This window comes from Eubalaena glacialis, chromosome 4 (genome assembly GCF_028564815.1).
Source record: "Eubalaena glacialis isolate mEubGla1 chromosome 4, mEubGla1.1.hap2.+ XY, whole genome shotgun sequence".
Classification (NCBI taxonomy): domain Eukaryota; kingdom Metazoa; phylum Chordata; class Mammalia; order Artiodactyla; family Balaenidae; genus Eubalaena; species Eubalaena glacialis.
Genome location: NC_083719.1, coordinates 142,098,912 through 142,116,176, shown reverse-complemented (window position 1 = coordinate 142,116,176; position 17,265 = coordinate 142,098,912). Strand labels below are relative to the sequence as shown.

The 17,265-nt window shown below is 35.7% G+C and overlaps 2 protein-coding genes across 3 annotated transcripts in view; one reads left to right on the top strand and one right to left on the bottom strand.

The window, feature by feature from the left end:
* PTTG1 (PTTG1 regulator of sister chromatid separation, securin) overlaps positions 1 to 17,265 on the bottom strand; it is a 46,860-nt gene that overhangs the window by 11,092 nt on the left and 18,503 nt on the right. The gene's annotated exons all lie outside the window — the stretch shown is intronic.
* SLU7 (SLU7 homolog, splicing factor) lies at positions 667 to 16,628 on the top strand. Of its 2 annotated transcripts, XM_061188407.1 has the most exons (17): positions 667 to 752; positions 869 to 971; positions 2,794 to 2,979; positions 3,849 to 4,002; positions 4,347 to 4,427; positions 4,724 to 4,888; positions 6,678 to 6,746; positions 9,533 to 9,580; positions 9,773 to 9,904; positions 10,168 to 10,265; positions 10,433 to 10,500; positions 10,635 to 10,774; positions 11,618 to 11,779; positions 13,891 to 13,995; positions 14,154 to 14,225; positions 14,340 to 14,453; positions 15,121 to 16,628. In XM_061188407.1, exons 3-17 carry the CDS (start codon positions 2,810 to 2,812, stop codon positions 15,298 to 15,300), a joined length of 1,758 nt encoding a protein of 585 aa, XP_061044390.1. In that variant the 5' UTR covers positions 667 to 752; positions 869 to 971; positions 2,794 to 2,809; the 3' UTR covers positions 15,301 to 16,628. The 2 variants fall into 2 exon arrangements, with proteins under 2 accessions (XP_061044390.1, XP_061044389.1); XM_061188406.1 differs by lacking the exon at positions 869 to 971 and having other exon boundaries at positions 675 to 752.

The window sequence follows — 17,265 nt, the reverse complement described above, 5'->3', positions numbered from 1 at the left end:
CTCCAAAATGACTATTTTCCAGTATTTTTTTTCATATTATACTTTAAAGGAAGGTTGAGATGTCATAAATATTACTGTTTTCCCAAAATGGAAATCGTTTTATAGTATTTTTTTCCTAACGGTAAAATACAAGATCACATTGGGGCGAGGTGTCACAATTACCGAATAGTGCCTCATGTTCTCATAGTACCTGGTATACCTTTCATAGCGGCTTTCTAGAACTATACATTTTTGAATAATTCAGTGTGTTTCTCACTCCGTATGATGTAAATTCGAGGAGAGAAAGACACTTTGTGTTTACCTTGTCTTCAGCGTGTTACACTACCTGGCTACTAATTAATGCTAATTTAAACTTTTTTTTTTAACCTCACGCACTTCCCCCTTCATTTCACAGCGCTCTAGTGAGGCTTAAGCTGTTGTCTGCTCTCTACTAAGTTTTTGTTTGTTTTGTTTTACGTCGTATGATGCGGCGACTCTTAAAAAAAAAAAGTTTCAAAGAACAGAGCGGAAAAGAAGCTGCTCAAACCTAACCCACTCTACAGACCCACAGTAGAGAAACGGACACACCTCAACATCTCGCGAGACCAGCTCCGCTTGGGAGCCTGAGACTCAGAGAGTTCTTAGCGCGCATGTGTGGGTCGTCCGGAAGGTGCCGCAGGGGCTGCTGGGAGAGGGAGGAGATCAGGAAGTAAACATTGATGGTCGGCTTCCTTCATGTCCGGCTGTCTTGGGGTCACCAGCGGCGGGACCGGGTAGGGAAATATTGTGAGAACTTGAAGAGGGAGGTGGGTGAGGGTGAAGAACCCCGAGAAGTGGACCAAAGGCTCCTAACTGTTACAAATATCCTCACGAGATTGATGAACGCCAGGTTGAGGAGGGAACGGGGACCTAGAAGGAAGCCGCCGTCCTAGGCCTCAGTCGTAGTACCTGTGCCCAGTCAGACCAGGACTGTGTCTTCAGTGGTTTTTAAAGTAAGAATTATAAGATGCCATTGGGGCTGAACTGTCCAGTACAGTAGCTGTTAACTGTTGTGGTTCTTAAGCACTTGAAATGTTGGCTAGTCTGAATACGTGTAAAATCCATATCAGATTTTAAAGACTTAGTCTTTCTAAGTCTAAACAGATTTTTTCCTATGTTGAAATGATAATATGTTGGGTATATTGGGTTAAATATTGCAAAAATAATTTTACCTGTTTCCTTTTACTTTTCTAGTATGGTTGTGGAATATTTAAAATGACATATAGGGCTGGTGTTATATTTCTCTTGGACAGCGCTGCATTAGAGGGTTTTAAGCTTGGGTAGTGGACATAATATTATCAAATTTGTGTTTTGAAAAAATAACACTGCAGTGTGGAAAACTGATCGGAGGGAATTGGAAGAGACTGGTAGGGAAAAGTATTAACACTAAGGTTATTGACAGTAGAAGTAGATGAATTTGAGTGATATTCAGAAGGTGAAATAACATTACTTAGTGATGAAATAGGTGTGGGAATTAGCTGGAACACTTATGAAAAGGGATGGATGGTGGTGTCTTTCATCAAGAGAGGGAACAGTGGAAAAAGATTAGATTTCATAGAGAAGATTATGAATTTTTTTTTTAGTTGAAGATTATGAATTTGAATTAAGATTTGTTGAGTTCAGGTTTCTCAGAGACATCTAAGTGGAGGTACTTTGAAGTAAGCAATTGGAATGTATTTATTGGAAGCTCAGACAAAAGGTCTGGAGTAGAGAAATAAATTGGAGAGCCAACAGTTGTATATCGTGGCTATCAAAACCTTGGAAATAGATGAGCTTATCCTCTGGTGGAGTTTAGAGTGATGAAGGAGGCCCCAGGATTGAGCCTTGTGGAATCCAAAATAAAATAACTGGGCAGAAATGGATGAACTTACAAAGGATTCAGGAGAAGCAGCGAGATGGGTACAAGAAAAACCAGGAGAGTATAGTGTCACATAAGGTAAAGGATAAGAATATAGTAAAAGGGGAAGGAACAGAACTGAAAAATGTCCAGAGGACTAGGCACATTGATAACTTAGTGGTATCTTTGAAGTGGGGGGAGGGGCGTGGGAGCTAAATCAGAGTAATTGAGAAGGGAAGCAGAAGATGAGGAAATAGAGACGATGAATATAGGTAAATCTTAAAGCATCCAGTCTTTAAGAGGAACAGAGATAGGACCCTACGTACTCATTAAGGGTTAGTGTGGTAGAAAAGTTTGAGACACATACGTAGAGAGGAATTAAGGAATATATATGAGAGAAAGAGTCTCATGAAATTTTAAATACATGTGTATGTCTCTCTCCACTTATAACTTAAGTTGAGAGAAAAACTGCAACAGTATATAAAGACTTTTGTGGAGGGGAAAGAGACCTTTCCCTTACAGATACTATGAAGAATAAGACATAAGTTGAAAAATAATTGATATTACAATTACAAAGGTAGCCTATACAGAATCTAAGAATAGAGATATTGTAGTTGGAGGGGAGAGACAGAATATGCTTGTTATCTCTATAATAAAAAACAATTAAAAATAAAGTAATTTATATTAGAGTGAAACAATTTCCAACGAAGAAACTTAAAATAGTGATATAACTAAAGGGGGAGGAGAGATGAAGGAAGATAGGGACCTATGTTAGTGATTAATCTTGTATCAGAGCAAGAAGTTAACTAATAATGTCTAGAATATGAAACATTCTGTGTAACGCACAGTATGTGTCATTAGAGTGTACTTTTGATAGTTTCATTGGTGAATTCACCAAGGGCTAGTTTATACTAACAGATATTTCTTCCTTTTCATAGAGAAGGCCAGATAACCATGTCAGCTGCAGCCATGGATGCAGGTAATGCGGCCACCCTTTCGGGGTCCAAAGAAATGAGTTTGGAGGAACCAAAGAAGATGACCAGAGAGGACTGGAGAAAGAAGAAGGAGCTAGAAGAACAGCGAAAATTGGGTAATGCCCCTGCAGAAGTTGATGAAGAAGGAAAGTAAGTACTTTAATTTTTTTTTGCAAGATCTGTTCAGAATTCAAATTCATGTCTACTTAGTTTACCAATTTCTCATCCTTTGCCTTGACAGGAAGCCATCTTTATCCTTTACATCATTTTTCTTTTTATTTATTTTATCAAACTCATATGTATAAGGTTTAGTAATCAAATAATAATGAAGGACTTGTAATGAATAGCTATAGTCCTTTTCAGTTTTCCCACTCCCTGTCCTACTCTACACAAGTGACTATAGTTGACCCTTGAACAACACAGGTTTGAACTGTGTGGGTCCACTTATACTCAGATTTTTTTCAATAACTACGTGCAGTACTACACAATCTGCCATTGGTTGAATCCTCGGATCCCAAACCATGGATACAGAGGCCCGACTGTGCAGCTTGAGCGTCCGCAGGTTTTGGTATCTGAGGCAGGTCCTGAACCAGTCCCTCTCAGATACCAAGGGACGACTGTACTTGTCAGTCTGTTTTGAGTTTTTCTGGTTGATACCTCCACATCTCTAAATAACATACCTATACCATTATTATAATCAACTCTAGACATTATTAGTTAACTTCTTGCTCTGATACAAGATTAATCTCACTAACATAGGTCCCTATCTTCCTTCATCTCTCCTCCCGCTTTAGTTATATCACTATTTTTAGTTTCTTTGTTGGAAATTTTTTCACTCTAATATAAATTATTTTCTTTATTTTTAATTGTTTTTTATTTTAGAGATAACAAGCATATTCTGCCTCTCTCCTCCCAGTACAGTATCTCTATTCTTAGATTCTGTATAGGCTACCTTTGTAATTGTAATATCAATTATTTTTCAACTTCATTCTGTTAAAAAAAATTTTATTTTATTACAGAGACATCAATCCTCATATTCCTCAGTATATTTCTTCAGTGCCATGGTATATTGATCCATCAAAAAGGCCTACTTTAAAGCACCAGAGACCACAGCCAGAGAAACAAAAGCAGTTCAGCTCATCTGGAGACTGGTACAAGAGGGGTGTAAAAGAGGTATGTATGCAACCTGTATATATGCATGTGAAAACGGAGATTTTATTTTAAGAACTTAATATAAGAACCTCTAAAGCAATACTATATAAAGTAGAAACAGATTATATGACCTTTTATGTGGTATTAAAATTCACAATACATACTACTTTAGCGTCTATATTTTATAAATTTGATATTGCTGAAGTCTTTAAACTTTCTCATTTATAAAAGTGGAGATTCTAACTGGTTTTCCTCTTAATGAATAAATCATTTCACTAGACAATATAGTAATGAGAGCCAAAGTTATTTTTAACTTATTCAGATAAATAAAAATTTTCCTTGTTTTTCTTTACATCCATTTATAGAATTCCATAACTACTAAGTACCGCAAAGGAGCATGTGAAAACTGTGGAGCCATGACACACAAAAAGAAAGACTGCTTTGAGGTAAGTTCACCTTTGAGAATTTTGGAAACTGTTGTCAGAGAGTCTCTTTCTTTATTCCTGTCAGAGAGCTTCATTTTTTTTTTTTAAATTACCTATATTTAGGTACAAGTTAAATAAAAATTAATTTGAATGAAATTAGTTTAGCATCATCAAAACTTTTGCTGGAAGACTAAATGATAATTGAATAAACCATAAAGTCCCATGGTATGTTCACACCCACTCTGTAAAGATTATATGAAATTTTCCTCTGGGCTATAGCTACTTAGGAAAAGATTTAATCTTATTCTGTTTTCCAGAGACCTAGGCGAGTTGGAGCAAAATTTACAGGTACTAATATAGCTCCAGATGAACACCTCCAGCCTCAGCTGATGTTTGACTATGATGGGAAGAGGGATCGGTGGAATGGCTACAATCCAGAAGAACACATGAAAATTGTAGAAGAGTATGCGAAAGTTGATCTGGTGAGCACAGTTCACTGCTTTCCTGCTATCCTTAAAGAATGTACATTTTGCTGTATCTCTAATTTAGCAACTCTATTTTTTGAGTCTTCAAGCAGTATAAAAATGATGGCATTTTTATTATTGTAGTAGTAGTAAGTCTAATTGAATAGTGAAATAAACAGTGTGCTAGCCCTATTAGGCAGCAATTTCTTTTTATTTCATTCTTGTATTGTCCTTTACTCCATGACTTAGGTTGTGAAAAATACTGGAAGCATTAGAACAGATTAGTGTCCAAAGCTTTTTCCTTTCTTTTATAAACTCTTGGCCCCCAGACTATATCTTGCTTATGGGCCTGTTTTATAGTTGTCTCACATAGCATTTCAGGGTGGGGTAAGGGGAAGAGGATAAGTTGTTTCAGAAAATTGAATTTTATTTTAATTTAACCTAAATTTTTTCTGTTATGATTTCACCTACTCACTCCCATTTTTTAAAAACCATAGTCACATTGCTTTTTTTGTTTTTTTTTTTAAGTAGAGTTAACATTTAAAATCATGGGATTTCACATAAAAATCTGAATTTTATCTTTTCTTGAACAGTGAAATATGCGGTAATCCTGGGCCAGCCTGAAAGGGTCAGTCATCTGGAGTCAGGTGGCACCTTGTCAGCAGGGATTGTTCTCTGCAGTTTACCCTTGGTGGTGCCTAACTCAGTTTACATTAATGCCTGGTTCAAACAGGAGTTTGTAACTCCTGTTTAAATATGGCTGATTGAATCCAACTCATTTTCATTTTTTGTTTTTTGGGGGGGTTTTTTGGGTTTTTTTTTGTTTTTTGGGTTTTTTTAACTTAATTTTTTTATACAGCAGGTTCTTATTAGTTATTTTATACATATTAGTGTATATATGTCAATCCCAATCTTCCAATTCATCCTGGTTTTTTTGTTTTTTAATTTAGTTTTATTTTTATTGAATGAAAGAGTCATTAAATTCTACAGTGCCTTACAATTTTCAGAAGTTTCACACACATGATTTCGTATAATCCTATAATAACCCCCTCTTTTTTAAAATTTCCTACCCTTCTATTACCCCTCCCCCCTTTCCTCTTCCCATTGGTAACCACTAGTTGTTTCTCTATGAGTGTGCTTCTTTCTTGTTTTATTCAGTAGTTTGTTGTATTTTTTTAGATTCCACATATAAGTGATATACAGTATTTGTCTTTCTCTTTCTGACCTATTTCACTTAACATAATGCCCTCCAAGTCCATCCATGTTGCTGCAAATGACAAAATTTCATTCTTTTTTTTATGGCTAAATATTCCATTGTATATATATATTCCACACATCATCTTTATCCATTCATGGCTTTTTTTTTTTAATTAATTTTTCTTGGAGTATAGTTGCTTTACAATGCTGTATTAGTTTCTGAGGTACAGCAGAGTGAATCAGTTATACATATACATGTATCCACTCTTTTTTAGATTTCCTTCCCATTTAAGTCACCACAGAGCACTGAGTAGAGTTGGGGGGTTTTTTGTTCGTTTAGTTTTTGGCCGCACCGCATGGCTTTTGGGATCATAGTTCCCAGACCAGGGATCGAACCCAGCCCCTCGGCAGTGAGAGCGCGAAATCCTAACCACTGGACCACTAGGGAATTCCTTGTAACTCCTGCTCTTTAGGAGCCAGCGGTCTAGAGCTACAAAACATGACCTTGTCCAGTGACCTTTTCTGAAAACAATAAACTTACGCATTTTACGCATATAAAAATTAAATGTTCACTTGACTAAGTAAATTTCAAATGTTTCTTTTTTCTTAGGCAAAACGAACGCTGAAAGCCCAAAAACTCCAAGAAGAATTAGCCTCAGGAAAATTAGTGGAACAGGCTGTAAGTAATAAAAATGATCATTAAAAGAAAAATTCAGACTCTTAGTAAACAAAAAATGAAGATTGAAACAAAAAATTCATTTTATATCTCTCCAGTTAGAAAAGATTTTAGGGAGAGAGAAGTGCTATCGAGGGGAAAGAGTAAAACTGACTTATAGGGTTCATGCGACTATAAATTGATGTAATCATTTTGGAGAGAATATTGCCATAAAACATTTATATACCTTTTCTAGAATTAAATTAGTAAATCCATCCATCCTAAATTTTTTCTAGTATTCAGAAAAGTCATTATGCACAAAGATGTTCATTGCAGCACTTTTTACAACAGCAAGAAATTGAAATAGTGTAATAGGGAATTAGTGAAGTGAGCTATCCTTGCTCTGCATGATAAAATGTAAAATGACTTTTATCAAAACTTTGTAACAACACTGGCTAACACTTATATTTTAATGACACATGTAAAATATTACAATATTACCACACAGGGAAGACGACCAGAACACCAGTTCTCATTTAATATAGAATTAGTGAAGTTTTCTTTTTATTTATTTATTTTAGTATTTCCCACATTCTCTGTAATGAACATGTAATAATTTTATAGCTAGGCAAAAAATTTTCAAACTAACAAAAAAGATGTATTGCAGACAGGTTTTTTCCTTTTTTTTTTTTCCAGTCAGTCAACTTAACAGAGTATATTATACTTATTAGAGTTGTGAAAATTTCTTCTAACAAATTAATGGCATAAGTAAATAATAAACATTTTCGAGTTGTCGAGTTTAAACTTCTAAAAGGGACCCTTAGCAAGTATAATTACAAAGAAAACACAACTAAGTAAGTTAGTCACCAAGTGAGCAGTCACAGAGGCTACCTATCAGGCAGGTTCAAAGCACAAGTTAACAGACAGATAATGTTAAAACCCAGCTCTGCCCCTGGCTAGCTAGGTGGTCCTAGAAAAATTAATTTGCCTCTCTGAGCCTCATTTGATCATCTCTAAAGCAGAGATAACAACACCTACCCCCACCAGGAGGTTTAGCATACGTATCACAGAGTAAACACTTGGTAATTGGTAGCTATTGTTGTTAATCATTACCAACTCTGGAAAAAAGAAGAGGGCCTTTTTCTGTTTTTCTAACATATTCTTTGTTGTTGTTTCTTGTAAACATAATTTATTTTCCCAGTAAGCATACTTACTGGGAAAGTAAGTATGAATTTTGCCCATTTGGATATGAAGATTAACTGCATATAGTAGAGCTATGTCTACTATAGAGATTTAGCTATCTATGTAGCAATATAAATGTCCTTTGTTGAACTAGCAACTTGTAAGAACTCCAAAAAAAATATTTTTTTTAAAAATTCCCAACTTTGAAGGCACCACATATTCAGAAAAAATACATAGAGAATTATAAAGAAGAAAAATATCCCCTATGTTAACTGTTAACATTTTCAAGTAGGCCTTTCAGTGTCCCAGTTCACCCCGGATGTGTGTGATTATCATACAACATGTTTTTTAAATGGATTCATCTTTACATACTCATTTATCACGTACTCCTTCAATTTTACAATATACAGTGCAGTGAGGACTTGTTCTCCATATCATTAAATGTAGACCTATAACATTTATTTTTATATAAATTCACATGGTTCAGTAATCAAAATAATTTAAGAAGACAAATGTGCCTCCATCCACCCTATCTCTAAACCTCACCCCCCCATAACCATTTTTATTTTTCTTACAGATCCTTTCAGTTTCTTGTGTAAATACAAACAAATACAAATATGTAATCTTATTCCCATCTTTCCCTCTTTTTTTTTTTTCCAAAAAAAAAAAAGGTAGCAAAGTATACGTGTTTTTCTGCACCTTGGACAGAATGACTTTAATGGTTGTTCAGTGTTTATTGAGTGCAATAATTTATATAACCAATCATCTCTTGTTGATTTGTTTTTTCCCAATTATTTGTACAATACACAACACTAGATTCTTATAAGTCTTTATATAATAGACATTTTTTCTTTATGATAAATTCCTAAAAGTGTAATTGTTGATGCACTGAATATGTATATGTAAAATTTGATGACTTATCACTTAGCTAGCATTCAGAAAGCCTGTACAAATTTTTGCTTCCACCAGTATACCATATAAATATTTTTTTATACACACGTTTCCACATCCTCCCACTAATGGTATAAGGTATTCTTTTGAACTTGTGAAGCTTTTTTAAGACATGATGAAGTACTGAGCACTTTGCTCTCGGCATTTTGTGGAGTTAGAGAATATCCTGACCAACTGCTAATGAAGAAAGTGTCTTTGAGGCAAGGATTTCGCACGCTTCTTAAATCACAGCGTGTTGTCACCTGAGTAGATTTCTTCATTGCCTAAATTTTACAAAGGCTGTTTTGGCTCTAAAGATACTTATTACATGATCCTGGTAACTTTTCTTTTTGGCCTTAATAGAAAAACAGTGAAGTTTAATGAAAATGTTATGTCTGAAGATGAACACATAGGAAATGAATATTTATTAGGAATACTGATCAACTTAATCTTTCTATTACGTTTGTGTGATTATAGTCCTATCATCAATGAAAATTTTGGATTTGTAGACAGCCTAATAAAATAATTCACAATGACATACTTGTATTAAAAACTTATGTGTTCGCTACAAGTGAGAAATATGAGAATTTGTTCAGTTAAATTTGTTATATTATTTTAACTATGTTTTTAAAGTGTTAAATAATCAGTTGATTCAGTGGAATACAATTACAAATTCATTTCCTTCTTTTGTGACACAGAATTCTCCAAAACACCAGTGGGGAGAAGAGGAACCAAATTCTCAGACGGTAGTAAATATATGCCCTATCTGGATATACATTAAATTTTTAAATTTCTGATGGCTAATATTAATAGTAATATATAATTCACAATAATAATAGGTTTAAAGAACAGTGAGTAAGGGTTTGGTTAAAGGGAAAACAAGAACTAGATGCTGCTCTTTTCTTAAAAATTTTTTTTCCTCTCTCTTCCTCTTTCAGGAAAAAGATCATAACAGTGAAGATGAGGATGAAGATAAATATGCAGATGATATTGACATGCCTGGACAGAATTTTGACTCTAAGAGACGAATTACTGTCCGGAATCTCAGGATTCGAGAAGATATTGCAAAAGTAAGCCTTGCCCACTCAACATACATATTCAAAAAATATTTGTCTTCCCAGCCTAAATTTTGTCTACTAATATGATATCTCGGTAGTATATGGGCAATTTAGTTAGTCATTCCAAGATTAGGTGTCATTCCGGTTTTCTTTATCTTCACCTGTACCCCAGACATGCACACACACATTTAATTGACTCCTCCTACTAGTCTGCTGAAATCTTCTTTGATGAAAGTAAACATTAACACAGTCTTAAAATATTTTTTTCCTTCTAGTATTTGCGGAATTTAGATCCAAATTCTGCTTACTATGATCCCAAAACTAGAGCAATGAGAGAGAATCCCTATGCCAATGCAGGAAAGAATCCAGATGAGTAAGTACCAAGTTCAATGTAAAGATTTCAAGGGAGGGGAGGGGAGCTTTTATTCATAAACCACAATCTGAATTAAAATGAGCATCACCTATGGTCAGGTCAGAAAAGAATTTCCTTAAAGAAATCAATCTCTGAAACAGTTTTTTTTTTTTAATTTGTGTTTACAGAGTGAGCTACGCGGGGGATAACTTTGTTAGATACACAGGTGATACCATTTCAATGGCTCAGACACAATGTAAGTGTTTTCTCTATGTCAAGGTATTTTATATCAGCTCATAAGAAATTTGGGGGCATTTTTTAAAGCTTGTTTCCAAGAAGCATGAAAACAATGTAGGTGACAGCTCATTACGATGTTTTTAATTACCCTAGTGTTTGCTTGGGAAGCCTATGACAAAGGGTCTGAAGTGCATCTGCAAGCTGATCCTACAAAACTAGAGCTGTTGTATAAGTCCTTCAAAGTCAAGAAAGAAGACTTCAAAGAACAGCAGAAAGAAAGCATCCTGGAAAAGGTAATTTTGACCAGACTGCTAAAGGAAAACATTCCTTAAATAGAAATTACCAGTTAATAAACATTTGATTTACATTTGGAATACAATATACAGTTCATTGTAATCCATCAGGATTAGTCCTGTCCTTCCACTGATGCAATCAATTGGTATACAGTATCAGTGTAGCTATATCAGTGAGCTTTTGCAGCAAAACAAATAACCTCAACATGTAATAGTTTAAATAAACATTTCTTATTTCTCACCATTTTGTATGTCAGCTGGGTCTCCTGGTCTGAGTCTGCCTATCTGAAGCTGGATGATCTAGAATGGCCTCACTTTGGTTTCTAGCAGTTAGCAGTCCTTATCTGTCCTGAGAAGGCCTCACCTGGAACATCTCATCTCTGCCCCACATGGGTTCTTATCCTCTGATAGGCTAGCCCAGCTTCTTCACATGGCATTCTCAGGATACCAGAAACTAGCAACAAAGTGTGCCCCAGTGCACAAGTGTTTTTCAGGTCTTTGCTTACATCATATTTGCCAGTGTTCCATAGGCCAGAACAAGTAGCGTGGCCAGGCCCAGATTCAAGGGAAGGAGCAGCAAAGTCATGTGGCAAATGGGCATGCACACAGGATAAGGGGAGTTTTATGAGCATTTTGTATCTACCACACTCAACACATGAATAGCAATTGAGACATCTTTTATTTGCCTTTGAAAATTTGGTGACCTTTTTTTCACTGTGTTTTGTATAACAAAGCCCATGAAGAATAGTCCTCTAATCTTTCTGATTGGAAATAAACCCTTCAGTAGAGATTTGAATGCAAATCTTTGTAAAATGTATTTAATAATGTTCAATGTCTTTTTAGTACGGTGGCCAAGAACACTTGGATGCCCCTCCAGCTGAACTGCTTTTAGCTCAGACCGAAGACTACGTGGAGTACTCAAGACATGGGACAGTCATCAAAGGACAGGAGCGGGCTGTTGCCTCCTCCAAGTATGAGGAGGATGTGAAGATCCACAATCATACGGTATGTGTTGAACCAGAATTATTTTTGTGTCCTTGTTAGCATTTTGCTCTGGATTGTATTTTTCATTAGTAAGTCATTGTTGTGTTTCGTTTTGTTTTTTGCATTTTAACTTTGTCTTATTTTTTAATACAATTTTTAAAGGTTATACAGCATTTACAGTTATTACAAAATATTGGCTATGTTCTCCGTGTTGTACAGTACATCCCTGTAGCCTGTCTTACACCCAATAGTTTATACCTTCCACTCCCCGACCCCTATATACTGCCTCTCCCCTCCTCCCCACTGGTAACCACTAGTTTGTTCTCTATATCTGTGAGTCTGCTTCTTTTTTTGTTATATTCACTAGTTGTATTTTTTAGATTCCACATGTCAGTGATATCATACAGTATTTGTCTTTCTCTGTCTGACTTATTGCACTTAGCATAATGCCCTTCGAGTCTGTCCATGTTGCTGCAGATGGTAAAATTTTGTTCTTTTTTATGGCTGAGTAGTTTGCCATTGTATATATGTACACCACATCTTTATTCATTCATCTGTTGATGGACATTTAGTTTGCTTCCATATCTTGGCAATTGTAAATAATGCTACTGTGGACACTGGGGTGCATGTATCTTTTCTAATTAGTGTTTTTGTTTTTATTAGATATATACCCAGGAGTGGAAATGCTGGGTCATATGGTAGTTCTATTTTTAGTTTTTTGAGAAACCTCCATACTGTTTGCCACAGTGGCTGCACCAATTGCTGTTCTTTGAAATTTTCCCAAAATGTGAAAGAATACTATTATTTTCACTCATATACCCACCATCTAGATTCAAATTTTTTTTTACAGATCGCCATATATGCTTTGTCTAGAAGAGTGTGTGTATGTGTCTAACTGTATATTTTTTTGACTGAAACATTTGGAAATTACAGATATCATGACATTTCACCCATAACACTGTATCATGTATCCTAAAATTAAGGATGTTCTCCTATATAACTACATTACCATTATCACACTTCAGAAAATTGACATTAATGCCTTAATATCACCTAATCTCTAGTCCTTAATCACATTTTCCAAAGTATACCCCAAAATGCCTTTAAATAGCTGTTTGGGTTTTTTTGGTTGGAGTGGGGATAGTTGTTTTGTGCGTGAGTGTGAGACACAGAATCCAATCACAGCTTACGTTTATTTTGATTGTTATTTGGTTGTTATCTCTCTTTTTTCTAGCATGTATCTCCCCTTTTTCATGACAGTGACTCGAACAGATCATGCCAGTTATCTTGTAAACTGTCTCATATCCTGTATTTGACTGGTTCCTAGTGATATCATATAACTTATTCCTGTATTCCCTGTATTTCCTAGAAACAGGAATTCAGATCTAAAGGCTTGATTAGATATAAGTTAAATATTTTGACAGGAACACTTCATAGGTGATACAGTATATGTCATATTGCATCGCATGATAAAGCATATAATTTGCTGTACTTTAAGTACCCAAACTACACTTGTCTCTCTAAATAAGAGTCAAAAACCTAGCCACCTAATAGGAGCTAGGCCAGTAATCACAGATGAGTGAAATGAGCCAGGCAAATTTTATAAACTAGAGAACACAAGCCCTGTCTAATAGGGGCATCCACTGGTCAGCAACAGCCAATTATTGACAAGTGGGAATGTGGGCCCAGAATTTCCCAGTCCTCAATTTTTCAAGAGAAGTCAGATAGCCTAAATTTTTTAATTTTGGGGGGGCACAGAATGTAAGACAGTTGTAACTACACCTTCTCCCTGTTAGCTAGCCCTAGTATCCCCATAATTTTCCTCCTTTTATCACCAGTATATGAGAATAACCAACAAGGACCTACTGTATAGCACAGGGGACTATACTCAATATTTTGTAATAACCTATAAGAGGAAAGAATCTGAAGAAGAATATATATATATATATATATATAACTGAATCACTGTGCTGTACACCTAAAACTAACACGACATGGTAAATCAACTATACTTCAATTTATAAAAACAATCAAATTAATTAATGATAGAATTAAAAAAAAAAAAGAAAAACAGTATATGAGAGACCCTAGTTTCAGGTTCATTTTTAAATAACCTCTCTGTCTCTCTGCAGCATATCTGGGGCTCTTACTGGAAAGAAGGCCGATGGGGATACAAATGCTGTCACTCTTTTTTCAAGTTTTCCTATTGTACTGGAGAAGCTGGGAAGGAGACTGCTGTAAGTAATTGTCTTCTAGTGCTTAAAAGTGAACAACAGCCAAAGCTCTTAAGTCAAAATTTATATGAAACATATATTTTTATGTCTCAAATTTTAACTTTTTCTTAGATGACTGGTAACTATGACTCTCAAGTTAGATTACATATATTTTTCCACAGAATTCAGAGGAGTGTATTATAAATGATACAACTGGAGAAGAATCTGTGAAAAAACCTCAGACCCTCATGGAGGTAAGTCCATGATCAGTTGTCCTGAATTTTTAAGTCTTGGAGGGAGGACTTTAAAACTTGTGCTAGAACTTTGTTTTTGCATTAACAACACTATATTTGCATCCTCCCAATCAGATGCATCAGGAAAAACTAAAAGAGGAGAAAAAGAAGAAAAAGAAGAAGAGGAAGCATCGAAAGAGCAGTTCAGAGAGTGATGACGAAGAAAAGAAACATGAAAAATTGAAAAAGGTACTTTGTGAAGGCTAAATAAATAGTAAAAGTGACCGCAGCATTCTTTATTTGTAGGGACCTTAGGAAATTATCTAGTCCTATTTACAAGGTCATTTTAAAAATGAGCAAATGAGCCCCTAGTCTGGGTGATTTGCTCAGGTCACCTACCAGTTGTAGAATACAAATAGAGATTTTGTGTGTCTCGGTATAGCCTGCTTCTTGAACTGTTTGTTGAATATCACTAACGCACAGAAGAAAAATGCTTGGTATAGTTGTTATTTTAGAGTTATGACATGTTCCCCAGAGAGACTTGCCATCTGGCTCTATAATTTGTAAGTTTCAGCAAGTCTTGGGAAAAGTCAGAATTGCAGTCTCCACCAAAAAGCATCAGTTGCCCGCTTCTGTCAGTAAAATAAACCTCATTCAATTTTCGTTGTTAAATAAAATTTCTTTGAAATTTCATTGAAAATGTCATAGAATGTTTTGTGCCCTATGAAAATATATGAGCCAAATAGTGATTAGTTGTAGCTTGACAGCGAAAGGTCTGACTCCCAAGCTCTTCCAGGCAATCTAGGTTTTTGATGTAGTAGTTCATACTCAGTGGGGTCTTCTGGTACTCTACCACTTTTGAACAAAAGAGATCTGATGTAGAGCCACGGTACTCATGTCTTTCTTCTCACTATAGGCACTGAATGCAGAGGAGGCCCGTCTTCTTCATGTCAAGGAGATCATGCAGATTGATGAGAGGAAGCGGCCTTACAGTAGCATATATGAAACTCGGGAGCCCACTGAAGAGGAAATGGAGGCCTACAGAATGAAACGTCAGAGGCCAGATGACCCCATGGCCTCCTTCCTTGGACAGTAGTAACTGGTCACAGATGGTCACTGAAGATAGACTCTGCTGATACATTCTTTTAGATTCTTGCTGATGATTATCAATAGAAAAATCTGTATCTACTCTCCTTGCTGCCTGACTTTAAAGCATCCAGAAGACTTATAGTAAATTCATTCCTTTCCACACTGAAGAAACAGAGAAGAAAAAAAAGCGGTACATTAAGTGCAGATTAAGATTTTATTTCCAATTTTATATTAGTGATGTGGAAAAAGGTCTTGGCTCTCCACCTATCACAGATATCTTAACATTTATTTATTAAGTTTCAAACTTTATTTCCTCAATTTTTATGGCCCTTTATGTAGTGTTAGCACTCATTTTGAAGGCAGTTATTTACTCTTTCTCAAAACAAGGGCTTCATTTTTTTTAAATTAGTAGTAACTATAACTGTAGTTATTTGATAATCATTTCTTTTTGCCTTCTCAAATTTTTCTGATCTAAAGCTAATATCCTGTCTTGAGCTCTGGGTTACTGAAAGGACTGTAGAACGTGTGAAAACTTTATCCCTGATGTCAGTCTGTGTAGTAATAATTCTGTTTTCCACTTGGTTATAAAATTTTGATTTTCAGAACATTTCCTTGTACCTTATACTCAGAACTAAATGCGTTAGCCTTTGCATGGAAAAAAAACTATTTTGTCACCCTTGAGTCAGTGTTAGTACTAGGTCTTTTACCATTCCGGACATGAGTGTTGAGACACAGAAATCCTTTTCTTTAGCATAGAGGATATGGTCTGTGATACTAATTGCTGTTTTAATTGTGATTGCCTTTATATAACAGTCATGAATATTAGATTTGTAAAAGATTGTAGAATATCTCTTGTACCTAATCTTCATAGCCAGCAGGTGTCTCTTTGTAAAATTTGCAAAAAAGCAAAACCTGAAGTTGAAAGTTTCTTCAAAGAATTACAAGTATAGCTTGTAGGGCTATTAGTAACTGAGATCACCACGATTTTTAGCCTTCTTCTAAGAACACTGTGAAGATAGTACTGATAGTGAGAGTGGGATCAGTGAAAACAGCCTGTTTAAAACCCCTGACACAAGGATATTGACTTGTAACAGCTCACTGGCTTTTCTAAACTACCAGAACCCACTAGAATATTGCATTAAGTTAGCATCTCAGAAATAGTGCTGGTGGGAGAGTAACTGAATCAAATTGTCAAGTTCTGTGGATATACATGGTATCTAGATTCAGACCAGTATGAAATTAAAACAGCAATGCAAATACATCGAATTCTTACCTACTTTAAGAATGTCAAAAATTGACGTTTTCATATTCCTACCTTAACATAGGATGGTTCAACATAGTCTGATATTAGTGTCTATTTTGTATTTTATTTATCTTTTGTTAATAAAGATATATAACTGAGAATACTTAACTGTGAGTGGTTTGTAGCATTATTTCAAATATTTGGGGACTTCCCTGGTGGTCCAGTGGGTAAGACTCCATGCTCCCAATGCAGGGGGCCCAGGTTCGATCTCTGGTCAGGAAACCAGATCCCGCGTGCATGCCGCAACTAAGAGTCCACATGCCACAACTAAAGATCCTGCGTGCCGCAACCAAAACCTGGCACAGCCTAAATAAATAAATAATATTTAAAAAAAAAAAAAAAAAACAAATACCTAGCAGAAAAGTGATCTATAGGACTGGCAGGAAGCCTGGCTTAGCTTCTGTGCATTTGAATTAGAAAATTTCAGGAGGGACTTCCCTGGTGGTCTAGTGGGTAAGACTCTGTGCTCCCAATGCAGGGGGTCTGGGTTCAATCCCTGGTTGGGGAACTAGATCCCACATGCATGTTGCAACTAAGAGTCCACATGCCGCAACTAAAAAAAAGATCCTGCATGCCGCAACTAAAGATCCCGCGTGCCACAACTAAGACCCAGCACAGCCTAAATAAATAAATAAATAAAATATTTTTTTAAAACAATTTCAGGACTCT